Raw genomic sequence first — 18,958 nt, 5'->3', positions numbered from 1 at the left:
AGAGTTCAAGGAAAATAGACACAAAATATTTTAACTTTTTTTTTTTGACAAGGTCTCTTGCTCTGTTGCCCAGGCTGGAGTGCAGTGGGACAGTACCAGCTGACTGCAACCTCTGCCTCCTGGGTTCACGTGACTCTCATGCCACAGCCTCCTGAGTAGCTGGGATTACATGCATGTGTCACCATGCCCGGCTAATAGTTTTGTATTTTTTTAGTAGAGTTGGGGTTCACCATGTTGGCCAGGCTGGTCTCGAACTCCCGACCTCCAGTGATCAGCCCACCTCAGCCTCCCAACGTGCTGGGATTACAGGCATCAGCCACTTTGCCCGGCCTATTTTAACTCCTTCGACCCAACCCATAAACTAGACTCTGGGCCACTAGTTTTGGAAATACATATATATTCTTGAATGAGGAGTTAAAAACTCCAGAGCTCTTCTGATGTTTCCTGCCAGGTGTGCCCCTTCTGAAGGAGAAAGTATGAATCCTTAGGTAAGCCTGATCTTGGGGTTGGGCCTCTCACCCTACCCAGGTGAAAAGCACACTCCATCTGAAAAATCTAGAATTAAAAAAAAAAAATTCTTGGTAAAGCTTTGGAGAGACTTCCCTACACAAGGCTATCAATTCTGCTTTTAAATAGGCTATAGTTTATTCAGAAAAAAACTTCTGGTTGCAACTTGTTAAATCATATACAAAAATCTCAACAAGTTTTAAAAATATGAAGAGCAAGCCACGGAATTTTCTTCATTGGTATATATCTTTGCCAGACAATCAGTCTCCTATCTATACATACTCTCCATATATTTTTGGGTCCTAAGTCTGAGCATAAACCAAAACTCCCAAGAAGTTACTGCATTTGAAATTATTCTTAATATCTGGAGCCTGCATTAGGAACAAGGTATACTTCCATACGCTAAGGAGACGGTATGCTAGGCTCTTGGCCTGACGGTGTTCCTACTGGAAAGGTCCCTGAAGATTACCTAGTCAAATCACCCTGGTGTAACACAAGGAAACCGAGACCCAGAAAGGGGATTGTTTCGCCCGTGGCATAGGCACCAGGTGTTCAGATTCTGCATACGGCTCATTCTATGCCCTAGTTCCTTTTCCCCAGAAAGCTTTTTCTGTGATGCTTCTTGATGCTATATTTTCCTATTTATTGCTGAAAATCCTTGTAATATATATCCTTGAGTGCCTTAAATAAAAGGCTCTGTGTTAGTAAGATTCTAGAATTCAAGTCAAGAAAAACTGTTGCTAGAACAAGGACCAGACAGCCAACTTCTAGAGAAAGTGCTTCCAGATGCCTCTGAATGACTCTTCAGATTTGAGAACGAAGGCCTTTCTAGAGAAGGAAAACCTTTAAACTCCTTCTTAGTCTGAGCCTGGTCAGGCCCCCTGTCTAAAATTCCCCCCAAATGTGTGGGGTACTTTGTTTTGTATTAAACAGGATTAAGTTACACGAAGGTGCTTTGGATTAAGGCCTTGACATCAATCCAAACACATCCAGGTGCACAGAACAACCAAAAAGTGACTTTCACGCAGAATTTAAGGTCAAAGTTTAGGCAGAAGTGACTGATAAGAATAAAAGCCTAGATAACCCCCAGGAGAAGAGTGAAGCCCAGGCATACCCCGGAATCGTGACACTTACTGCCACCGTACATCTGGAGGTACTGGATGACTAACAGTACAGTCTATTTTTTTCAGGAAGGTTATAAAAATCTATGGGCTTCACACTGCGTGTAATGTGGGTGAGGTAACAAGCTGGCGAGAATTTTTGCTCCTGCATTTCCTGATTTAGGAAAGAGGAGTGGTAGGGGTGTAAAAGGTGTAGTATGCCTATTACTGAATTTGTACGTATTTGGTCCAATATTGGTTGCTTTAGCGAAAGTTACTCTCCTACGCTGAACATCGAACCCCTTCCAAATCTTGTTCAGGTCCTCAAAGAATCAATGAAACCATTTTCCCTTTCTGATAAATCCGGTTGTGTTGTATCTAGTTGTGTGGATCCATAAATTAAAATACAGAGGGTCATTTTCTCTGATCCAAAAATTCTTGGTTTGGGGGTAGTTAAAATGAAACTTCTGAAATTCTATCCTTAGTACGGACATTGAGGACCCAGGGGCTACATCCTAGAATGTAATTGTGCCCTGTTTCCATAAAACAGTTGATAAACCAACAGACACGACTGGACTGTCTTAAACCAAGTTCAACTGTCATTCCATTTTCATCAAAAAGTAAACTAGATTCAGCATATACGAATATATTGACTATCAGTACAACTGAGCCATGCAACTGATAGTCTAAGGCTGATGACAAGGCGAAAGCTCCTAAAACAAGGTTTAGGGAAGGCTGTTCCCCTCTAAGCAAACTGGGCTGAGGGTATTGGTAGTGCAGCAGCCTGCAGAGGTAGAGGGAAGTTTTGATATATCCAGTACCGAGGGGAACACACACAGCATGTCTGGAAACCATCAGAAGATGCTAGAAGGAAGTACAGACAATTCTAGAAATTTCTAGAACACCGACTGGAGGGGGTCATTGTTTAAGATGAGTAAAGCCCAGTTTCTCTACAATTTAAGACACAAGAGTGGAGAGAAAGGAGTCGTAGGAAACAGCTCCAACCGGGGAAGCAGGGGGTGTGATAATGAGAGGTGTTAAGGGGCATTAGGGACAGCAAGAATAGGAGAGTTGGGGTGATGATTATTGAGCACCGCTATAGGAGGAGGCTGTCGCAGGGATAATCAAGGGAGAGGGGTGTGAAGTAAGGGTCAGGGACTGTAGGGGTAAACTGTGGGAAGGGGTTGCGCAGACTTCAACAGCAAAGAAAAAGAAGGAACGGGGCTGGGGCGTGGCCCAGAGAGGGAACGGCTCAATAACGGGCTGCGGGGTGAAAAGCAGCCGGGTGGGGCGGCGCTCGGCTGACAGCTGCTGCTCCCGCACGGCGCCCACAGGGTTAAAAACCAGGGGCCACGGGACCAGGCCGAACTCGGTTTCCAGGGCAACGGCTCCACAGTTCCGGCAGCGCAGGCCCGTACCATTGCGCGGGCGCGGGGGAGCGGGAGCGGCGGAGGGGACGCGCTGCAGGGCGGCGGAGCCGGAGCCGGCCCGGGCGCTACCAAACGCGCGGCCCGCCTGCTCGCCCGGGGTCTGCGCGGAGCCGCGCTCCGGCCGGACGGCCGCGGCGTCCTCGGTGCGGGGGCCGGCAGCTCCCAAGTGGCCGCGGACGGCGGGGGAGAAGGAACGCGCGCCGCCAGCCGGGATTGGCCTCCTGGTCCCCCCGCCTGGGCGGCGGAGTGCGGGCGGCCCGGGGCTGGGAGGTTTGAAAAGCGGGCGAGAGACAAAGGCAGCAGGAAGCCTCCTCCGCGCCCGGAGCCCGTGCGCCCGGCCCCCGGGGCCCCCTCGCCGCCCGCCGGCCCGCGGAGCAGCGGCGGCGGCAGGAGGCGGAGGATGCGGCAGGGGGCGTGGGCGCGGCGGCGCGGGCGGAGCGGCGCGGCCCGGGCGCGGCGTGGGTAGAGCCGAGGCGGCGGCGGCCGGCCTCCGGGAGCGAGAGCGAGGCGCCTTCCCCGCCCGGGATGTGAGCGCCGCGCGGAGCCCGGGGCGGGGGAGGGCCGGGCCGGAGGCGCAGCCGGCAGGAAGGAAGGACGGACGGACCAGGAGGAGGAGCGGCGGCGGCGGCCGGAGCCGGAAGGCGGGGAGGGGCCGGCCGTTGGGCCCGAGGCGGCGGCAGCGGCGGCGGCTGGGGAGAAGCGCTCTCGTCGTCTGCCCGAGTCCGGAGCGGCGGGGCCCGCGCCTCCTCCCCCCAGCGCCGCGGAGGGGGGAGGAGGAAGATGGAGACCCACATCTCCTGCCTGTTCCCGGAGCTGCTGGCCATGATCTTCGGCTACCTGGACGTCCGGGACAAGGGGCGCGCGGCGCAGGTGTGCACGGCCTGGCGGGACGCCGCCTACCACAAGTCGGTGTGGCGGGGGGTGGAGGCCAAGCTGCACCTGCGCCGGGCCAACCCGTCGCTGTTCCCCAGCCTGCAGGCCCGGGGCATCCGCCGCGTGCAGATCCTGAGCCTCCGCCGCAGCCTCAGCTACGTGATCCAGGGCATGGCCAACATCGAGAGCCTCAACCTCAGCGGCTGCTACAACCTCACCGACAACGGGCTGGGCCACGCGTTTGTGCAGGAGATCGGCTCCCTGCGCGCTCTCAACCTGAGCCTCTGCAAGCAGATCACTGACAGCAGCCTGGGCCGCATAGCCCAGTATCTTAAGGGCCTGGAGGTGCTGGAGCTGGGGGGTTGCAGCAACATCACCAACACTGGCCTTTTGCTCATCGCCTGGGGTCTGCAGCGCCTCAAGAGCCTTAACCTCCGCAGCTGCCGCCACCTCTCGGATGTCGGCATCGGGCACCTGGCCGGCATGACGCGCAGCGCTGCGGAGGGCTGCCTGGGCCTGGAGCAGCTCACGCTACAGGACTGCCAGAAGCTCACAGATCTTTCTCTAAAGCACATCTCCCGAGGGCTGACGGGCCTGAGGCTCCTCAACCTCAGCTTCTGTGGGGGCATCTCGGACGCTGGCCTCCTGCACCTGTCGCACATGGGCAGCCTGCGCAGCCTCAACCTGCGCTCCTGTGACAACATCAGTGACACGGGCATCATGCATCTGGCCATGGGCAGCCTGCGCCTCTCGGGGCTGGATGTGTCGTTCTGTGACAAGGTGGGAGACCAGAGTCTGGCTTACATAGCCCAGGGGCTGGATGGCCTCAAGTCTCTCTCCCTCTGCTCCTGCCACATCAGTGATGATGGCATCAACCGCATGGTGCGGCAGATGCACGGGCTGCGCACGCTCAACATTGGACAGTGTGTGCGCATCACGGACAAGGGCCTGGAGCTGATCGCTGAGCACCTGAGCCAGCTCACCGGCATAGACCTGTACGGCTGCACCCGAATCACCAAGCGCGGCCTGGAGCGCATCACGCAGCTGCCCTGCCTCAAGGTACTCAACCTGGGACTCTGGCAGATGACGGACAGTGAGAAGGTCAGGTGAGGGCGGCAGCACCAGCTCCCCTTGTCCCGCCCTGTTCATCCTCCCATCACCACCGCCCCCGCACACTCACACGCACACTTATGCACAGATCATTGCAGCGGATGAGATGGGGCTGTGACAGAAGCCTCAGGCTTGATTTCTCCTCCCTCCTCCAGCCCCCTCCCGGCTTCCAGCCCATTCTCTTTGCAGCTGGGGTTCCTACCCTACCCTACTCCCAGCTCCTTTTCCCCGCGGATGGAGAATGGACTCGGCTGCTTACCCACCCACTCCCCTGCAGGGGGTGGAGGACCGATTCAGCTACTGTATCCCCACTGCTGTGACTGGAAATGGGGGTGGGGAGTGACTGTCTTTTCAACCCTGGGGAGTTGAGGAAAATGTCTGCCTTCACTTCAGCTTTCATTTGAATACTGTGATCTGGTTTTTATTTTCAAATGTATAAAAAGCAAACCCAGCTACAAAGGCCTTTTCACCCTTCTTCCACTTTGTAACTAATCCCAGTCTCTTCTCATCACTCCTCCTCTTACAGTACTCTGCTACTCACGCTCATTTCATTTTCTTAATCTTCTTTCCTTTTAAAAAAAATTTTTTTTGGGAAAAATTTGAAATCATGGTCCTTTTTTTCTGCTGAATATATTCTATATATTATATATATATAAATTATATATATATACATATATATGTCTGGCTACCTCGTTTTAGTTTACTTTTTTTCTGAAGCCCTGGAATTCTACAGGAGAGATATTTTGAGACTGAAACATGTTTGTGCCTAGACTGGAAAGATGCCCTTGGGTTTGTCCGTCTTTTTGTGTTGGCTTCTTCCCAGCCTCCATCCGTCCAGTGTGCCCCACTTCCACATTCTGGCTATAATTTCCTTTTTCTCCTTGTTCATTGGGATTTGAGGACCTGTTTCTAAATCTTGACTTAATTTATAGCACAAATATGTGGGAGCAATGAGAGTTGAACCGTTGTTTTTGTTTGAGATGCAGATTGTGTCTTGAAAATGATGATTATATATGCAAATTCTGCCCTACCCTCACCCTCTTCCAAGTTTCCCCCCAAAAAGGTCACACAGTGCGGCTTCCTGTGGGAAACAGGAGCAAAGCTGGCCTGCAAAGCCCCCGGGGCTGTGATGAAGCTCATGTCTTATCTCTGTTCTGTTAACAAAATGGGAGTTTGTGGGTTTTAAAAAAATTCTGTTTCTAAATGGAGGAATAGATGACTTACTTTATTTTGGTGGGGGTTGGGACTTGTGGCTTTAAAGAAATCACTTTTGAGTAGGATGTATATTTTTGTTGGATTTTTGTTGTTTATTTTTTTAGAATCCTCCACAGCAACATGCGAGACCATGGAGTTAAAGAAACCCAGAGACCTTTATCAATTAATTGTACTGTTTGTGAATTTGTATAAATAATAACAAAGATCCTCTTAAAACGTTTATATTCTTACAGTAAAAGGTTAAACTGATATTTATATAATAAAAGAGGAAATATGAAGTATGTTTTTGAAAAAAAAAAAAAACCAACAGCCTTGTATCTGCGAATTATTTTTAAGGCATTGTGTGCTTGGGTACATGCCAAGGTAGGAGGTGTTGTTTGTATACTCTCAGAGGACGCAAGGTGGAGTTTGGTGCATCCTATGTGGGGGTGAGTCAGCTCGTGGGTGAAATTTTATTCTGTATAAGGTTTACTACTGACATGTTTTGTTTCTAGAAATGTGATTAGACTGGAGATTTACATAATTTTTGGCTTTAAACTGTCAACAACCTGGAAATTTAAAGAAATTGAACAAAATGAAACTTTTTAAAAAACCAGATTTGTATGTAAGTCACAGTTTCCCCGAGTGGCCAGTTTTTCTCTGGGTGAAAATGAGATCTAGGGGTGACGTTGAAAAGTGGATCACAATGTGGCCAAGAAGATGGATTTCTTGACCCTGCGAGTGGGTGTGGGGAGGATGTGAAGGTGGAAGGACTGCAGCCATTGTTCAGAAAAGTTAAGAGCGCTGTCCTTGCGTGCTTGCCGGCTCAGTCATGCATGCTCAATCTCCCAGTGTGAGCGAGGGTCCCGGTGGAAAGGAGGAGGGCAGCTCAAGCCTTCTTTTTAACATTCCCCTCCAGGCCTGGCTGTAAGGAAGCACTTTCCTGGGGGATGGGGAGCTTGGCCAGGATTCTTGCACATTTGCATTTTAGCACTTCCAGCAGCCGAGGCTGGCCACTGGATCCACTCCGTCAAGGGTTTTTAGACTGAAATCGGGGCAGATTAATGAAATACCAACAATTCCAGCAAAGAGTTCCCTTTGGTAGACAATAACAAAATAATCTGGCACCCTGTGGTTTGACTGTGGAGACCTATGGGTATGAATGCGCCGACAGGGGAGTGGCTCATATTCCTGGTTTCACATTGGTCTTGGTTGTTTCTGAGATTGTTAAAAAAGTACTGATCTCAGCAAGAGCTGATAAGAGTAGTATAAAACTTTCCTGGATCAACCCCTCTTTCCAGGAAGAGGGCTGGAACCCAGGTTTCTCCGGGGATAAGACTGTTTTGTAAAATGTCCAAGCTTTCTGCCTGAGCATATCACAAAAGCCGCATTGTTCCTTTTTGGAGAGTCATCACAATTGGGTCTAATTGAGCCTGACACTAGATCCATCTTCTGTTTCTTTGGGGAAGGTGTGGATCTCTTTCTTCCCACTTAGGTTACAGTGCTTAATGCCTGGAAAAAAAAAAATATGTGTGAAGCCTATTAAGAAGTAGGAACTCTGAATTAGGGTCAGCTTTCTAATTTAGCATTTGACACAACTCCTGAAGGTTACATGGCTGTGGGTTCTTAGTCTGTTTTTCTTCCAAGAGACTGCATGGCTATACAGATTCAACTGATAAACATTTGAGCACCCAAGTCTTAGGCTCTGTATTCACATTCTTCATTTTAATACGCAGAATATTCCTGCCACCTGTAACGTGAAGCATGTTCTTCTGTTTTGTCTCCTTTTTATGTTAAATGTCAAATATATGCTTGACTAAAGGTGGGCAAATTAATGTTTGAAAGTTAAGACCATGGGTCTATCTATATCCTTATCCTGAATGAGGCATATTTAGTATAGCTGGAGCTTCTCTGGAAAAGATGATAAGCCACCTAGAGTGGTTAGTGAAGGTCAACTGCTAATCCCTCAGCCTTTTTGGATGGAAAGCAGTTAATGTGTTGAGAACCTATGTGTGCTTTACAAGGTACTTGTAAGTTTTAATCTTCAAAGCAACCTGCTGAAACAGGTATTATCCCTGTTTTCCAGATAAGTCATAATTCCTGCTGTAAGTTACCCAACCAGTAAGTGAGGGAGCCAGGATTCAAATCTAGGCTCCATTTCTCCATTTCCCTTCCTTACTTTTTTTTTTTTTTTTTTTTGAGACAAGGTCTTGATCTCTTGCCCAGGCAGGAGTGCAGTGGTGCAAACACAACCCACTGCAGCCTTGACCTCCCAGGTTCAAGTGATCCTCCCACCTCAGCCTCCTGAGTAGCTGAGACTACAGGCATACACCACCATGGCTGGTTATCTTTTTTTTTTTTTTCTTTGTATTTTTTTTGTAGAAACAGGGTTTCACCATGTTGCCCAGGCTGGTCTCAAACTCCTGGGCTCAAGCAATCTGCCCACCTCGGCCTCCCAAAGTCCTGGGATTACAGGCATGAGCCACTCTGCCTGGCCCGGGCTCCATTTCTAAAGTCCAGCTCCCTTTTGCTTGGTGAGAAGATTTAGTTACTCGTCATATCTTGGTTTCCCGTAAGGTGACCCTCAGAAGTGAACGGTAGCTGTTTGAACACTGTATGAACAAGCTTATGCCATAGGGCACTATGTCAAAGGGAATAAGGGTGATTCTTGGTGGAATAAAAAGTTGATCCCCACCATACCTACGGGAATGGGAGAAATGCATTGAAGAATAGAAGAGCTAAAGGACATGAGTTGATAGGACACTGCGTGGTGGTACAAAAGTTAAAAGGCACTCCAGGGCAGTTCTTAGAATAACAGAAGAAAACTTGGTTCAGGTATTTGCTGAAACTTGAGAACTGAAAAAACATAATGTAAACTTCGTGTAAACCTTATCATCTAGAAGTAATAAACCTCAACAGAAACTGGGTAGTAGTCAAGGACCAACTTCATTTCCCTTCTTTTTCTAAGTGTCATCATGCATAGCCCTTCAATGTTCTTGCCGAAAAGATTATAAACCACCTGTGGGGCTCAGCCAATTTCTGCAGCTCCCAACCTAGGCCTTTAACTTGTCCAGCTTCACATTTACTAAAACTAAAAGCCAGTGCCAGTATATCCTAAAAATAAACTCAAACCGATCACGTTCTTTCGTGAGTCAGATGAACAACAAAGAGCTAAACAAGTAAACGTTCCTTTTGAAAGCTATGAACTTTCTCTTACATAAGGACATATGATATGTAAATTAAAGCATGGCCTAGCGCCCAAATCCTGCTGCTTTTCCTGAAGTGGTTACTAGATAGGTGCTGGTCTTAGAATATAAACAAAACCTTTCGCTTTTGACTTAGAGAATTCGCATTCACGGTTTCAAAGGGAAGGGGTAGCGGCCCCCAGGGACCACTGTGTTTCTAAAGAATAAGAACCTCTTGATGAAAAGATCAGATTTGTAAAACAAAACCGAGACCTCATGCAGCTTCTGACAAGGTCTCTTCCCGGTTCTGTGAAAGGGAAGGCCCCGGCCTCTGATCTCTGCTGTGTTCTGCAGTAGAAAGGGAGGGACGATAGTAAGTCATCTAGTGGTCCCTTCTCTCTGTTCTCTTTCGCTTCCCTGCATCAGACATCACCCCTTTTAAAAGTTAATTCCATCCCTTTAGTAGAGGGCAAGACCTAAATTTTGTGCCATTATGAACCCCTGAGGAGTCAGAGGGGATGAGGCTTTTTGATGAAATAATGTGGATCATGAGTAAAGCACAGGATTAGAAATTAGAAAGCTGGGCCCGGCGCGGTGGCTCAAGCCTGTAATCCCAGCACTTTGGGAGGCCGAGACGGGCGGATCACGAGGTCAGGAGATCGAGACCATCCTAACATGGGCTAACATGGTGAAACCCCGTCTCCACTAAAAAATACAAAAAACTAGCCGGGCGAGGTGGCGGGCGCCTGTAGTCCCAGCTACTCAGGAGGCTGAGGCGGGAGAATGGCGTGAACCCGGGAGGCGGAGCTTGCAGTGAGCTGAGATTGCGCCACTGCACTCCAGCCTAGGCGACAGAGCGAGACTCCGTCTCAAAAAAAAAAAAAAAAAAATTAGAAAGCTGCATTCAAACCTAAGCTCAGGCTTGGGCCACATATTTACCTAATTTCTGTCAATGTACCTGGTCAACTGTTAGGCAGCAAGTTACATTTTTTAAAAAGTGTTGTAAAATAGATGGGACATGCATGTGTAGATGAGTGCCAAATATTTATTTACTTAACGAAATATCAAAGGTAAGTGCACAGTTGGAATAAGAGCATATATTCTCAGCTCTTGTATGGAATTTCTAGACAATTGGTAAATTTAAATATCCACAGATGATCAGTTTCAGTTTTTTCCTCTTTTCCAGGGATTGCTCTGATTTTGCCTCGTGGAGTTGCCTTTACCAACCCAGAATATTTGGTCGTATGTAAAGCCAAGTCAGTTGAGGTGCAAAAGAAAGTAAGCTTGAGATCTTAGCAGTACTTGAGTAGGGTATATTAACACCCCCCCCAATAAAACAATAGAAGTGGAATTCCTCTGCCTGCTATTTGTTAACCCAGAAAAGTGCACATATTTTCTTCAAAAAGAAGACTGAAGTTTCTATTATTTCATTACTCTTCTACTTTAATTTTTTTTGAGATGGAGACGGAGTTTCACTCTTGTTGCCCAGGCTGCAGTGCAATAGCGCGATCTTGGCTCCCTGCAACCTCCGCCTCCCGGGTTCAAGCAATTCTCCTGCCTCAGCCTCTCGTGTAGCTGGGATTACAGGCATGCGCCACCACACCCGGCTAATTTTGTATTTTTGGTAGAGACGGGGTTTCTCCAGGTTGGTCAGGCTGGTCTCAAACTGCCGACCTCAAGTGATCCGCCCATCTCGGCCTCCCAAAGCGCTGGGATTACAGGCGTGAGACACCGCGCCTGGCCACTTAAATTGTTTAAGGAACAAATGCTATATATCCTTAAAACAAACTTACGAGGATACCTGCATTTGTGATAGTGGAAACGAATGAGTCTCAGTTACAAAGAAGAGAAATGGGTCTGCAGCCGTGGCACAGCAGAGAAACCCAAGTGAGACAAGGTTAGAAATGTGAATGTGATCTGCTGAAGAACTCGGTCACACAGTGTTTGGTTTCTCTGTCTCAAAATTTTTGTTTTCCCAAATCTGGCAGATGTGGTACGTTTAATTTTTTTTTTTTTTTTTTTTTTTTTTTTTGAGACGGAGTCTTGCTCTGTCACCCAGGCTGGAGTGCAGTGGTCAGATCTCGGCTCACTGCAAGCTCCGCCTCCCGGGTTCACGCCATTCTCCTGCCTCAGCCTCCCGAGTAGCTGGGACCACAGGCGCCCGCCACCTCGCCCGGCTAATTCTTTGTATTTTTAGTAGAGACAGGGTTTCACCGTGTTAGCCAGGATGGTCTCGATCTCCTGACCTCATGATCCGCCCGCCTCGGCCTCCCAAAGTGCTGGGATTACAGGCCTGAGCCACCGCCACCGCGCCTGGCCACATTTAATTTTATAAAGGGGAAAAGATGCTTAATGAAGTGGAAAAGATTTTGCCTAGGTAATTAGTGGAGAACCTAGTCTCAGAACCTGGGCTGCTCTAGACTTAATGACCAATGCATAAGGTGGCAACACGGAGGCGGTTCACACAGGCACTGCAGAGCACCACCCTGGCTCTCTTCGGAGACGCACTGCACCAACCTGGGCACGGCACACATCTGTAGTCCCAGCTACTCGCTAGGCTGAGGTGGGAGGATCACTTGAACACGGGAGTTCAAGACCAGCCTGGGTGACACAGCAAAACCCCATCTCTTAAAAAAATTTTGTTTTTGTCTTTTTTTTTTTTTTTTTTTTTTTTTGAGACAGTCTCACTCTGTTGCCCAGGCTGGAGTGCAGTGGCATGATCAGAGCTCACTACAGTCTTGGACTCCTGGACTCAAGGGATCTTTCCACCTCAGCCTTAAAAAAAATAGTTTTTTTAAAGGTGCTACACCAAAGCATATTATTTTCACTGGGAGTAAAAAAAAAAAAAAACCAAAAATGCTAAAAGTTATTACTATTTAATATGTACTACATTATGCAAACCTAGACATGTCTGCAAGTATTATATAGGGTTATTCAGGAAACCAAAAAACTAATACATGTTGTTAAATGGTCTATAAGGTACTGAAGTAGCTGTCAAATCTGTTGCCTGTGGCTCTCAGAGGATTTCAGCCAGTTTCCAAAACACTGCTTTGTCGCACATAGTGATGTGGAATACTAATGCTGGGAGGACGTGCTTATGAGAGCTTCAAAGCTAGGAACTTACACATATTTCACATGCTATAAATATCTGCCACACAATCCTTTTATAAAGTAGAATCAAGTTGCAAAAACTCTATTTTCTCTTCATTCAAGGGTAAAAAGCTTTGACTTCACAGATGTTTTAGTTACAAATCCCACTTGTCCAGAAAGAGTAAAAGGGTCTAATTTGTTAAGACCAGGCACCTTCTTATATTTATTACTCCCCCATTTACGTAATCCACACTCCAGAAGGATCAGACCTACCACACACTGGTGTGTCAACAACTACTCCTTACATCATGGATCTTGAGACACTGGAACTGGACTGTGGGAAAACAGTTCTTTGAGACCAGATTAATTTTTCATAAATATTAATGTGGAATTACTTAATATGGCCTGGAAAATATTGTTTTCCTCATCTAAAAAGGGTATGAGGAAATATTTACTACCAAGTCTCCTTAGGAAATCTTGATCTCAAACTAGCATTATTTATGTACACATCTGCTACCTTTTTCTAGCCCAAGACAAGGCTTTTTAAGAAGTGATCACTACACAGGGAGGAGCCAAAAATATTAGTCCTATTTCTCAGAATCTCTAGAAAAATCACTGAGGCAAAACTGGACACATGAGTAAAGTAAGGGAGAAACTAACAGTTAAGTCCTTCAAATGCCCCTCAGACAAATACTTAATGTTCTTAGATGGAAGACAACCATTTCTGCTTTCAATTATTTAAACCTTCATTGCCCAAAAATCCACTGCTGTGAACAACAACAAAAATAAAAAGATGGCCAGTAGGTGTGCCTTAAGCAAACAACATGAAAATGACAAGATGAAAGTGACAGTTTCTACCTAATTTATTTCAAATGCATAGAATTTAGCCAGTTTTCAGGAATCTGTAACAGCAGGATGGTTAAGTTCTGTGGCCCCCTGAACTTTATCCAGCTGACAGCTGACGACTGTAGGAAGCAGAGAAGGTCTTCAAGCTTCCAGAGCCTGGAGTAGATAGAGGATTGGCCCTTCCAGCCCTAGCTGACGCCTGTGCACTTGAGATAGATGCCCTGCCATTGTGCTCAGGGTCAGATGTCAACAATCAGAACAGTATGACCCACAGGAAGGCAGCTGGCCGCTCTCTTCCCTACACAGAAGGGTCTAATTTTCAATGGAATCACAAGAGGAACTGCAGAAACTCATTAATGTATGACACAGGATTTAGCAGCAAACAGCTTCATCACTGCTTTATTTATTTTTAGAGTTGGGGTCTCGCTCTGTCACCCATGCTGAAGTACTGTGGTGTGATCATAGTTCACTGCAGCCTCGACTTCCTGAGCTCAAGCAATCCTCCCACCTCAGCCTCCCGAGAAGCTGGGACCACAGGCATGTGCCACCACGCCCATTATTACTATTATTATTACTATTTTGTAGAAACAGGGTCTCGCTATGCTGCCTAGGCTGGTCTCCAACTCCTGGGCTCAAGTGATCCTCCCATCTCGGCCTCCCAAAGTGCTAAGATTACAAGTGCCTATAACTTTAGAAATAAAAATGCACATATGTGGGTTAAAAGGTAAAAGTCAAGCACTACATGTTATTGAAAGGTAGGGCTGGAAAACTGTTAGTGTCTCCTTCTGGACTGTTCCTTCAGCCTCCCCAGCCCTTTGAAAACAACAACAAAAAACCCTCTCACACACAATTTACTTTCCCCATTGTGAAGCAGCTATGAATCATATCCAAACCAGTCCTGGAGGTATTAAAGCTAGGAGTCCGACCTTGTGTTTTTCTGTACCCCAAGTTTATGAAAATGATTTTAGGGTCCCATATAAGGTAGTACAATAAAGTATGGTTAATGCAAAACTAAGTATTTGTTCTCCACTGTGGAAGAAAGTGTAGAAATCCACCAAGTCTGCAAGTCCCATGTCTTGTCAGTAGGTGGCAGCATTGTCTGTGAGTTGGAAGCTATTTCCTGTGGGGGCACCACCACTTCCTCCCACCTCACAAATCCCCTCTGGTCCTTTCCCTTTCACCCGCACCCCCGAAGTATTTCCTCAGGGCCTAAGAGTTGACAAATGAGGAATTTTACTTCCTGGAAAAGATGAAATTGAGTTTTAAAATATCAGCGAGGTTACTCCCCAGAGCCATGTGTTATTTTGCAGCTCTCTGCTTTTGGAGATAAGAGAATCAAACATCAACTTCTAATGCTTTTTTTTTTTTTCTCTTTAAATTTCTAATTCTTCTTAAAGGGCATTTCCTCCCAAACTCCCCAGATATGGCAATCTAGATTGCCATGATTGCCATATCTGGGGAGTTTGGGAGGAAAAAAATGGGGAAAATTTTAGTCATACATGGAGGTATCAATTTCAACAGCAAGAAAAAAAGAGCTAGTTTTTTTATTCCGAAAGAAAAATCAAAAGTGTATCGTCTGCGATGAAAAATTCTAGAGAGCCTTTGAGGAAAAACGATTTTAAAATTTTAGGAGTATCTTTTTAAATTTTAAAAAATTTTTATTAAAAGGAGTATCTTTCTTGCCCAGATGAAGTCATCTTCATAAAATATAAGAGAGTCTATGAGGATGAAAATAGTAAGAGCCCTGATGAAGAAGTGAAGTTGCTTGTGTGACCTAAATTCCTCCTACAGAAAACTGACATTAGAACAAGGTAGCAGAACTTACAAAAAGAATTTCTTAGATTCCATAGAAGGGCACAAGAAGAGAGAGGCTGAGGGCAGGAGAGGGCTTCGGGTCTTGCCCTCCTGGTACTCAACAGCCTGGCCTCAGGGAATCAAAGTGTGAGTGGGAAGGGCAAGTGTAGAAGTGGGAAAGAAGGTGGAGGTGGTTATCCCCTGCGGGTGCTTCCACCAACCTGTATTGGCGAGAGGAGCCACAGCTTACAAGCTCTGTAATATAGAGGTCATTTCTGGTTAGAGAATGAATAAAAAAGGAAAAGTTTCAGGGACTTAGGGCCTATGCATGAGGCAAATTACATTCCTGGCACCATCTATGAAGGTCTTATGAAAGCAGAACATCTCCCTGGGCAACTTTTGGAAAGTAATAGCTGAAATATGCCATTCTTAGTGACTACACTGAAAGAATACAGATTCAGGGAAGACACCCCAAACAAAGAATACAGGTTATAAAGGAAATAAAAGAAAACATGTATCAACCCGCACAAAGCCAAGAAGGAGAAAACGGGGCTGGCTGAGGAGCCAGAATGAGAACTGAGTGAGGGGAATGTGTGAACACTGAGGACCAGCAGTTCCTAAAGCTGCTCCTTGGAAGAACTGGGAGACTGGGAGGGCTGCTCCTTGATTCACAGCCTCCAAGAACAGCTTTCCTAGACTTCATTTTCTTTCTTCCTTTTTTTTTTTTTTTTTTTTTTTTTTAAAAGACAGAGTCACTCTGTTGCTCAGGCTGGAGTACAGTGGCACAATCTCAGCTCACTGCAACTTCTGCTCCCCGGGTTCAAGCAATGCTCTTGCTTCAGCCTCCCGAGTAGCTGGGACTACAGGCACCTGCCACCATGCCCAGCTAATTTTTGTATTTGTAGTAGAGACGGGGTTTCACCATGTTGACCAGGCAGGTCTTGAACTCCTGACTTCAGGTGATCTGCCCGCCTCAGCCTCCCAAAGTGCTGGGATTACACGAGTGAATCCCCACACCAGGTAGGCCCTCTTTCTGTGGTTGTTTGAATTTGACTTTAGACAAATCTCTTGCGAATGTGGCCACCAGGCTGGCGTGAGGGTGTTCCTGTGACTGAGACCTCTGAGGTGACAGTACTGCAAGCCCGAAAATGTCCTACGCAGAGACATGTGGTTCTCACTGTAGCTCTGTGCTCACAGCAGTCAGGACCAACGTTGTTGTAATCCATACCTGTTTTTGCCAGGAAGACAAGCTAGAGCAACAGTGTAGAGAGGACAAATAGGAAAAAGTGCTTCCAGGGCAGGCCAGCTCCGACATTCCTCACAGGGACCCTTCAGGCAGCAGTTACTCCACTGGTTTCAACATTCTCCATCCAGCCCCCCGACTCTGGTTTCTGTGCTCCATTTTGCAGAGGAAGGTATGGCTGAGGGCTCCAGTAATCCCAAGACGTCGCTCGTTTCTGTTTTAGGTGACCTTCCCCAAACCCTCTTCCCAGGAGGCTCCCGTGGCTCAGTCTGCAAATCCACACAGCCCGGACCCTGATTCGCAGGCTGACAGCCACTGCTGCGGCTTTCCTGACCTTCCTCTGTACTCTGTTAGCCCCTACCAGCACCCGCACCCCCCACCCTAAAGGTTCCATTTTCCTGTTAAAGGACTCCAGCATGGCCACTTCCCAGTTTCGGAATTTCCTATCGCCGTCTGTGGAGACTGTCAGGACGGGTGGAGTGTTGCGGGCAGGGGATTCCAGGTGGCATGGCCGTACATAACAGCAAGGAGGCCAGTCCCACGGCCGTCTACACACCGAAGCAGGTATCAACACCACCGTGCAGTCCTTCCTGATTTGGGCTGCTTTCCATGTGATGCCTCAGAGATAAGGCCTCCCTGTGCCATTTTCGAGCCTGTTAGTTCCCACTCCTGCATTCATTCCTACCTCGGTACCTGCCAGGAACTTGCAGAGAAACTAGGGACTTGTGTGCAAGTGGCTGCAAACACCTTCCCCCTCTTCCACTGGTGCCAAAAACAAGCCCCCTAATGCTAATCTGCCCCAGTCTTGCACTCAACAGCTTTTCTCCTCTAAGCCCCTGATAATGGTTTTACTAAAATCCCCTTTTGATGGGAAAAATTCCCAGCTGGACATTTCAGGCCCGGCACAATATACAAGTCTGCAGGTCCCTTTCCCCACCTCACAAAGGCCTCTAATCAAGTGGAAAATGTGCTGGAGGCCAGAGGTTGGGGTCCGCAATTATTTTTTAAGGGATTACTGGAGAAGAATAGGGGGCAGCAAGGACCTGCCCCCCACTTTGTTTTCCATTTGGTCCTGTTTTGAGACACACTGAGCCGGGAGTAGCCGTCCAGTTCTCCAAGCACAAGAGCTTCATCTCTCTCTTCCCAGGTGGAAGGATGTCATCTTTGAAAAATGCTATTGCTTCAAAAAGATGGAGAGAGTTTGGAAGCAATATGCAGGTCCTTTTCTGACCCCATTTAAGCCCTTATGTATAAAACCACTATTGAACGGGGTCCCGAGTGTGGAGAGAGCACCCATTCATTAACCTCTAACCTCCGGTCTGTATTCAGAGGGGAGCATTCGCTCTGTGTCCATACACTGCAAGATTGGAGGCATTAACTTGGGCATCCCAGGCTTTGGAGGGCAAGAGGTCACGTTCCCAACCCGGCCAGAGAGCCTTCCTCCTAGTTACACACACTGACCCTTCCCTCGCCACTGAGCAAATGTCCACGTTACTCCAAATGTTTCATCTTGGGGCAAAACATGGCTAAAAATACAAAGTGTTAACTATGTGTATCGGTCTATTGGAACCTCAAATGTGAACTATGTGTATCCATCTATTGGAACCTTCCTTTAAGAATGTACACGACGGAAGGCGGTTTGTCTTCCTGCACATTGCAAAGGACCTTCTTTGATGTCATCCATGCATGAGGGTTCATTAAGGATTAATCGATGAGGATGAACGTTTTAAGCTGACCCTGAGTTCTCATCATTCTGTTTCAGCATGGAGAGACTGCTCATTCTAATCCCAGCTGGTTAGTGATGTATGCAAATACCTAGTGAAAAGGAAATGACTACAAATTCCTAAACTCACTCTGGAATGATCAAGGATTAGACTGTTGAGCTCTGAGAGTTAAAAGTCAGCATACATTTCAAACTAAATACCAGCCTGAGTAATAATTTTCAGGTCCTTTCTTCAAAGTTCCTGAAATACTTTTGGTCAAAAACAAAAAATTGATAACTACTTTTTTTTTTTTTTGAAATGGAGTCTCACCCTGTCACCGAGGCTGGAGTGCAATGGTGCGATCTCTGCCCAATGCAACCTTCCCCTCCCCTCAAGCGATTCTCCCGCCTCAGCCTCCCGAGTAGCTGGGATTACAGGTGCACAACATCATGCCTGGCTAGTTTTTTGTGTTTTAGTAGAGACGGGGTTTCACCATGTTGATCAGGCTGGTCTTGAACTCCTGACCTCAGGTGACCTGCTCACCTCAGCCTCCCAAAGTGCTGGGATTACAGGTGTGAGCCACCGTACCCGGCCCAGATTATTTTTTAAAACCTCTGGTTTTGTTTTCATCAGTATGATGCCTTATTGATATATTTCGCTTTACTGACATTTTTGGTTTGCCCTCAGAAGATCCCTAAACAATTGAGAACTGGATAGAGAGAAGCACAAATACTACCTTGAAGATATTATATTTAATACTCAATGCAAATATCATATTCGCATTTTATGTTGGCTTTCATACTTCTTTTGGGGAGTGTTACAGGAGGAGGGGACCATGTCGTTTCCCTAAAGAAAGGAAGTAGAAGTGTGTTATCTGGAGCCC

At 47.0% G+C, this 18,958-nt stretch overlaps 2 protein-coding genes across 5 annotated transcripts in view; one reads left to right on the top strand and one right to left on the bottom strand.

Annotated features, from left to right (window-relative positions):
- Window positions 1–18,958, bottom strand: part of WNT5B (Wnt family member 5B) — a 124,464-nt gene that overhangs the window by 56,625 nt on the left and 48,881 nt on the right. The window lies entirely within an intron of this gene.
- Window positions 3,041–18,958, top strand: part of FBXL14 (F-box and leucine rich repeat protein 14) — a 37,830-nt gene continuing 21,912 nt past the window's right edge. For 2 of the 4 annotated variants that reach the window (XR_012094424.1, XM_037988414.2), the window contains exon 1: window positions 3,041–5,011. Coding sequence is in view for 3 of the 4 variants with exons in the window: in XM_037988414.2 (XP_037844342.2) it covers window positions 3,818–5,011 (1,194 nt within the window). In the remaining variant the exon portion in view is untranslated. Of the gene's footprint in view, window positions 5,017–18,958 lie in introns of all 4 variants that reach the window. The other 2 variants (XM_037988415.2, XM_007967158.3) reach the window with 2 other exon arrangements.

Source organism: Chlorocebus sabaeus, chromosome 11 (assembly GCF_047675955.1).
Source record: "Chlorocebus sabaeus isolate Y175 chromosome 11, mChlSab1.0.hap1, whole genome shotgun sequence".
NCBI classification, from domain to species: domain Eukaryota; kingdom Metazoa; phylum Chordata; class Mammalia; order Primates; family Cercopithecidae; genus Chlorocebus; species Chlorocebus sabaeus.
This window is presented reverse-complemented; position numbering and strand designations above follow the sequence as displayed.